The sequence below is a fragment of the Notolepis coatsorum genome (genome assembly GCF_963971535.1).
Source record: "Notolepis coatsorum genome assembly, chromosome: 14".
Taxonomy (NCBI): domain Eukaryota; kingdom Metazoa; phylum Chordata; class Actinopteri; order Aulopiformes; family Paralepididae; genus Notolepis; species Notolepis coatsorum.
The window spans coordinates 81,958,075-81,964,954 of record NC_140178.1 but is presented as its reverse complement, the minus strand read 5'-3'; the positions used below and the strand labels follow the sequence as shown (position 1 = coordinate 81,964,954).

General features: G+C 41.8%; 1 protein-coding gene across 1 annotated transcript; it reads left to right on the top strand.

Annotated features, from left to right (window-relative positions):
* Window positions 1-224: 224 nt before the first annotated feature.
* lgals2a (lectin, galactoside-binding, soluble, 2a) lies at window positions 225-6,666 on the top strand. The gene is made up of 4 exons (XM_084329429.1): window positions 225-362; window positions 4,317-4,396; window positions 5,413-5,584; window positions 6,078-6,666. The coding sequence occupies exons 1-4, from the start codon at window positions 357-359 to the stop codon at window positions 6,222-6,224; spliced, it is 405 nt and encodes a 134-aa protein (XP_084185555.1). The 5' UTR covers window positions 225-356; the 3' UTR covers window positions 6,225-6,666.
* The last annotated feature ends 214 nt before the right edge of the window (window positions 6,667-6,880 follow it).

Genomic DNA, 6,880 nt, shown 5'->3' with positions numbered 1-6,880 from the left:
TTTCCTCTTGCAGTCTGACTAATTCAGCTACAATGTTGTAGCCTACTAATATTATAATGGTCCAACGTCAAAATAATCTATCAGTAACTATATTTACCTCAATTAGTTTAATAGTCTTCTTCTCTTAGGTGCCAAATCCGTTATTTAAGCCTACTTCTATAATATTACGTCACTGAACAGCCTCTGCTAATTTGCCAAGATCCTATTGGCTGCTCAAGACGTCACTCAAATAGAAGACGCACACTTACTTGCCTATAAATGCTACCGCATGATTACATTACGGCACCAGACTCCGACCGCACCTACGATCTCTGTTCTCCTTGGGTATAGGCTATTTGACAGGAATCGCAGTCAAGATGACCGTAAGTACATTAGGAGACAAGTTACAACTACTGTACTGCATTGCTTTTGCGCTCTATTCTTTTATGACAGGACAACTTTCCATTCAAGTTCATTTCTAATGAAATTGTCCGCTGTTTCTTATATGCCAGCTGAATTAGATATTTCGAAATACATTTTGACATTAGTTTAACCTATAACCAAACAAAGCATGTTCTTTGGATTTGTTTTGTTCTGTATTATTCGTGATGCCCTTTTATGGTCAAAACATTTACTCTGAACAGCAAATAAAGGTGGGCATATCTTACAACTGAACTGACACATTCTCCACTTGAATTACCCTATATGGTATTCTCATTTCCATTATATCTGTGTTTTTAGCTTTTAGACCACAGTTGATGTGCACCTTCAAAGTGTTAAAACACTAGCTTAAATTACTATTATTTCAACGCTCTTTATAGATGCATTACCCTGCATTCACCTCCTCAGTAACACCTGGAACCAGTCTATTTTATCTAATAGGCTCTTCAATCTCAACAATAAGTACTGGGCATGAACAGCGTTTAGCTCTCTTTGGCCTAATAATGATGTCCTAGAAAACAGCCAAATCACTGTCCTGGCAGAAAACAATAAAGGCCCTGTATTGATTTGGCTGTTTTCTAGTTACTGAGGTAAACACGTGCATGGGTAGATCTAGAGGGCAGCAGGCTTAAATCATATTACGGGATATAATTAAATAAAGTCATTGTCCGAAGGCTAGAAGGGCAGCTGTAGGGCAAACGCCTCTTAAGGGTTTCAATTTCACCTTATCAGGGATAGATTGTGGTGTTGAATTTTGCTTTCTATGTGGGAACTTTTTCACAGCAATACGCCTGCTGTATCCCTGCATCAGAAAGTAGTTCCATTAGACGTTTAACTTTTATTTGATCGATTTTAATAATTGCAGATTTTACAATGAATTAATTAATTAAATCATTAATTCATTAATTCATTCATTCATTCATTCATTCATTCATTCATTCATTCATTCAATCAATCAATATCTATTCTCTAAGACCTATATCAATCTTTCATGCAAAATGGATCAGCTCTATTCTTATACAGACTAAACTGTGTAATTACATTGTTACATACAGTATGGGGAATAAACCAATTCACACTTGCATTCAAGTGCATATCTAGCAGCTGCCTTTCTCTGCAGCTGTCGCTATAGTCTCTCTGTCGGTGGTGGTGGTGATGGGGGCGGATATTTTGGCATGTGACACCCAGATGGGGATTCCGTCTTACTGCAGTGTCTATAGGCGGATGGAGGATAGCGGCCAAGCCCAGCCCAACCCCAACCCCAACCCCAACCCCATGAAGGCCGGCCCCAAACCGCTGCTATGCACAGAGTATACAGTTGGACTAACATGGAAAGAATTCGCCCCATGTCACTATCACTTTTCCTACCCGTTCATTCTCTCCCACTCCCTTTCATTCTAAGGGTTCCCTCTCAGGGCTGCTGTTCCTCTTTCTCTTTCTTCTCTCCCTCTTCCTCGGCAGCATGGTGGGGCAGTGGTTAGCGCTGCTCCCTCTCAGCAAGAAGGTCCTGGGTTTCAAACCCCAGCAGGCGCCCTTTCCGCGTTTATTCCCTGTGTTTGCAGAATACATGCATGCTATAGGTACATAATCCTGCCATTGTCCTTGACCAAGGTGCTGCATTAGAACTGTAGTTGGTCCCCGGGCGCTGCACTGTGGCTGCCCACTGCTCCTAAATAGTTAGGATGGGTTAAAAGGAAAATGATCCCAAGGAGATAATTAAGTATAGCTTAAATGTAAAACTCTTTCTCCTCTGTCTGACTCTTTCTACTCTCCCCCTCTCAGGCCACATTTAGCCTCTCAGGTTCTGCCAGCAAATCTCTAATATTGTTCTACTATTTCAACACAGTGTGTCAAAGGCCTGGAATGTGTCTGTGTATAGCTCTGTTGCCAGACTTAATACTTCAGCGTTAATACTTGATTGGGGTTTATTTTAAGAAGCCTATGTTATACATGTCTCTCCCTAGAGGTTCTACACCCGTGTTATAGTATTTGAGAAAATGCCAGCAGCCCTATTAGCAGTGCTTGTGCACATCAAGGCAACATTTATCTCCCTTCCTGTTTCATTGCTCACTCTTACTAAGATTTTTGGAAGTAAATACAATTGCTAGTGTAAGCTGGAATGGTTCCTTATTGCTTAAGATTGTTAACAAATCTGCTAGGATTTTTCTCATCAGCTATAACAATCACTAAAAACTGTTTGCATGCCTTAAAGCAAGTCTTGTTTTGTGATAAACCAGGCTATAGCTTATAGAATCCCGAAACCACCGTTGAAAGGCATTGATTACTAACTATACATTCTGCAGATGACAAACCACTTCCAATGCAAATGTTGAGACTTTAATACTTGTAGGCTCAAATGATAAACCAACGCAATTGAGACCATGGTCACTTTTAAAGGTCCCACATTGGAGTCCATTTCAACAAGTTAAACAGGTCTTTGAGGTCCCCTAAACACGTTTCTTTGCTGAGAAATTAGTATGCGTTCTAGCAGCTTCCATACCCCTCTGTTTCAGTCCTGTTCTCTACGGGCTGTTTCTGTGTCTGTAACGAATGAGCTGCCTTGATCATACAAATAATATGATAATTGTGTTGTCTAGCAATGCTGTAGGCCTACATCTCTAATGAAATTCAGATCAAGCTGTCAAACTAGTAGATCAAATATGACTCAAAATCCAGCAATATCATATCCAAGGTACAGCAAAAAAAATTGTCAGAAACATATTTTAGGTTCAACTTTAGGTCAAACGTAAGAACGTTTACGAGCAAGCCACCATTTCTGTCCACGCGCATCTTTCACACCCACACATGAGTCAGACCCACACATTGCAATGAGCTTTTCCACGTGACATCACATACAGACGGAATTCCAAACGACTCGTTTAAAAGCACAGTTTCTGAATACGGGCTGGGATGCAAAATTTGACTGGGTCACAGTTTGCGTGTTAGTAGGCCCATCAGAGACCCAAATGTATATGCACACAAGCACTGAAAAAGTGAGTTTTTCACAATATGGGACCTTTAGTGTCAAACTGTTTTGCATTTTGTATGCCCAGAATTACATTTATCTCATGTCGAGGGCTACCGAGTCCCGACCCTTTCATCTGAAACGTTTAACCACCTCTTAAGCGAGCTGTCATACAGCCAAAGGACTGTTGGGGTAATTATTGGAGGCAGTTGCCAGTGGTGACTATTAACATCCCCCCATACTCTTGACACACCGACAAAAATGGCAAACAATGGCGGTCTGTGTTCAACAACTAAATTAAACACTGCTCAAATGTAATTGTCATGATTTCCAATTTCCATTTTAAATCCATATACAGTATCCCTGCCACGCACACAGTACTAGTGGCCTGGCAGAGTGGCTTTGTGCTGCGCTCAGCTTTTTCTTTTTTTCCTGTTCACTCTCTGTTCCGGCTCTCCACTATAGCACAGGGGAAACAGTGACTCAGTTTAACAACAGCCTTCCCCCATCATTTCTGGCCTCCCTCCTGCCAAAAACCGGAGCGGGAAAAAATCTGGGACTGGAGCATCTGTGACCGTGATGAAGCGAGTTGAATTGGAAGCAGATGTTTTATCATTGGGATGGGCGGGGTGGGGATTGGGGATAGGAGAAGGTATAAAGGATGAAGCTACCTCTGCTTCTGGATGTGTCCAAAGCTGCTATACTGTAGCAACAACTTAACTTAACAAACTCAAGCCTGATTGGAAATCTAAAGTAAAACACTGCACCAAAATTATTATAGGCTAGTTTTATTATTATTGATTGTCCAATCTGGCTCTTGAAACCATGGACTATAATGCATTGGAGGAAAAGTTATGGTCGTACATGTATGTACATTTCTATATGCATCTTATTATCATATCCTCCCCCCCTCTCTCTTTCTCTCTCATAGGCAATGGTTATAAAGAACATGACCTTCAAGGTAGGACAGACTCTGACTGTCATTGGAGTCCCCAAGCCTGATGCGAAACAGTGAGTAACCTACAGTACAGTTGAAGCTGTCTCATAAAGTACTGTATACAGTAATATGTGTTGACAGAAAATGTTATATGCCAACATCAAAGTCACACTAAAAGTGATTTCTCTAGATGTTGTGGAACACCCCTTCATTTAATATTGGAATAGAAATTGAATCCATTTATATATCGCTTTTATCCAAAGTGCTTTACAACTTGTGCCTCACATTCACTCACATTCACACACCGATGGCCGAGGCGACCATGCAAGGTGCCAACCTGCTCATCGGCTCAAGGACACTGCTGCCGGGAGGAGCAGAACGGGAATCTTCTGATTACCAGAATAGTAATCAGTGGATTTAATAGTGGATCTAATGGTGGATCTAATGTTAGATGTAAAGCTTCTACATGTATTATTTAAAAAAATTATCATTGTCAATATTGATATTGTTATAATTGCCTTATTTATTTAATAAGACCTGATAAAAGAGTCCTGATAAAATTGCAGCGATGAGGCTAAAGTGTTTCTTCCTGTTGCAAAGAGGATGTTGCCATACTTCTGTTGCGGCTCTTAGAAAAATGCTAACGAAGTGAAAAAGCAAGATGACAGAGAACATGAATAAAAGTCAACATGAATAGAGTCAAGTCAAGTGTTCCTTTATTAATCCCCTTGTGGAAATTCAGGTGTCATAGCAGCATGGGGGGGGGGGGGGGGTACAGACATAAACGATAATAATAGCAATAGTAATAATAGAACATAGAACATAGTAATAATAGTAGAATATGGTAATAATAGTGATAATAGTATTCATGGTACATGACGTAGTAGCACACTGCACCAGAGTACATGCAGTGTTTAGTATTAAGAGTCCTAACAGTTCTCAAGTTCTCTAGCCGTTAGCTCTCCAACTATTGGCAACAGTCAATAATTGCACAAGTTAGACAAGTTATGCTGTAATTATGCTGTTTGAAAACATAAAGGGTACCAAGCTCTTCTGTGAAGGTATAGGCTAAATATTTTCTGTGTTGTAGGTTTACCGTGAACATCGGACCTGACGACAAGGACATCGGCATGCATATGAACGCCCGCTTCGAGGCTCACGGAGACGAGAGGGCCATAGTGTGCAACTCCTTCGAGGGAGGCAGCTGGTGTGCGGAGCACCGTGAGGGGGGCTTCCCTTTCAACCACGGAGAGGAGTTCAAGGTGAGTGAGTGAGTGAGTGAGTGAGTGAGTGAGTGAGTGAGTGAGTGAGTGAGTGAGTGAGTGAGTGAGTGAGTGAGTGAGTGAGTGAGTGAGTGAGTGAGTGAGTGATTGAGTGAGTGAGTGAGTGAGTGAGTGTGAGTGAGTGAGTGAGTGACAGTACATACTGGTATGCCAATAATAAGAAGGCCTATGTATTGTTTGAGTATCAGTGCCACTCTATGCATGTTGGTGTGCTATTCCTCCCTACTATGAGTGACCTCTAGTGGTAGCTTTATGTCAGTACACCACAAGTAATTCCACCAAGCGCATGTGATCCCTCCACTGCATCTCCACTGGAGAGCAGTCTCGATGTTACGTGCCTTGCACGAGGGCACACCGAAGGTAGTTTCTGATGGAAGGCAATCTCTCTCCCTCTTTCCTTCATCCCTTCCCCTCCTCCCTTATCTCTCTCCTTCTCCTCATGGCCCTCCCTCTCTCCATCTCTCATCCCCAGTTTACCATCAAGCTCAGCCCTGAGGAGTTCCTGGTCACTCTGTCGGACGACTCCGAGATCCACTTCCCTAACCGCCTGGGAGCCGAGAAGTACCAGCATATGAGCTTCATCGGAGAGGTCCGCATCAAGAGTGTAGAGATCGTCTAGACTCCCTCCCTCACCCCACTGGTCAAATGCCCCCCCCCCCTTCCCCCTTCCCACTGGCTGACTTTGAGTCACTTGGTGCCACAGTGCCCTAGCTTTCAGGTTTACTGATGCAGCAGTGCCTTAGATGCAAATTACACACAACACACACACAAACACAAAGACGCATGTACAGGGATTTTGCAATATCATGCACTTGACGGCTACTAACAGAGAAGTGAACCAACAACACAACACCCAGGATTTGCTTCATAGTCGTACGGTTAAGCTTTAAGCTAAAAGGTGTTCTTCAAGGAGCCTTGAGATGCTACAGTATGTCTGTTTTTTTTCTTTATTTTCTCTCTCTCTCCTTCTTTACAACAGACATTCCAGTTTTTTAACCGAGTGCAATGCTTCCCTATGATCATAATAACAATGTCCATTAAAACATTTATTTTTATGATCATTGTTTGCCTTTTAGTCATTCATTTTTCAAAGCTTGTGTTTCACGTTATTATTGAGTGTGTTTTGACGTTATCTTTATTTATCAAGCACATTTTTACATACACCAGGATTTGTCCTCTGATCTGATTTGACCCATCCCAAACCGTTAGGATTAAATTAAGAAACCAGAATTCCCAGAGCAAATCCACACAGAACTCAGAGAACATGGAAACTCC

Coding starts and splice junctions, on each gene's coding strand:
- lgals2a (XM_084329429.1), top strand. Junction 4,397..5,412: donor CCCAAGCCTGATGCGAAACA/GTGAGTAACCTA, acceptor TCTGTGTTGTAG/GTTTACCGTGAACATCGGAC. Junction 5,585..6,077: donor ACCACGGAGAGGAGTTCAAG/GTGAGTGAGTGA, acceptor TCTCATCCCCAG/TTTACCATCAAGCTCAGCCC.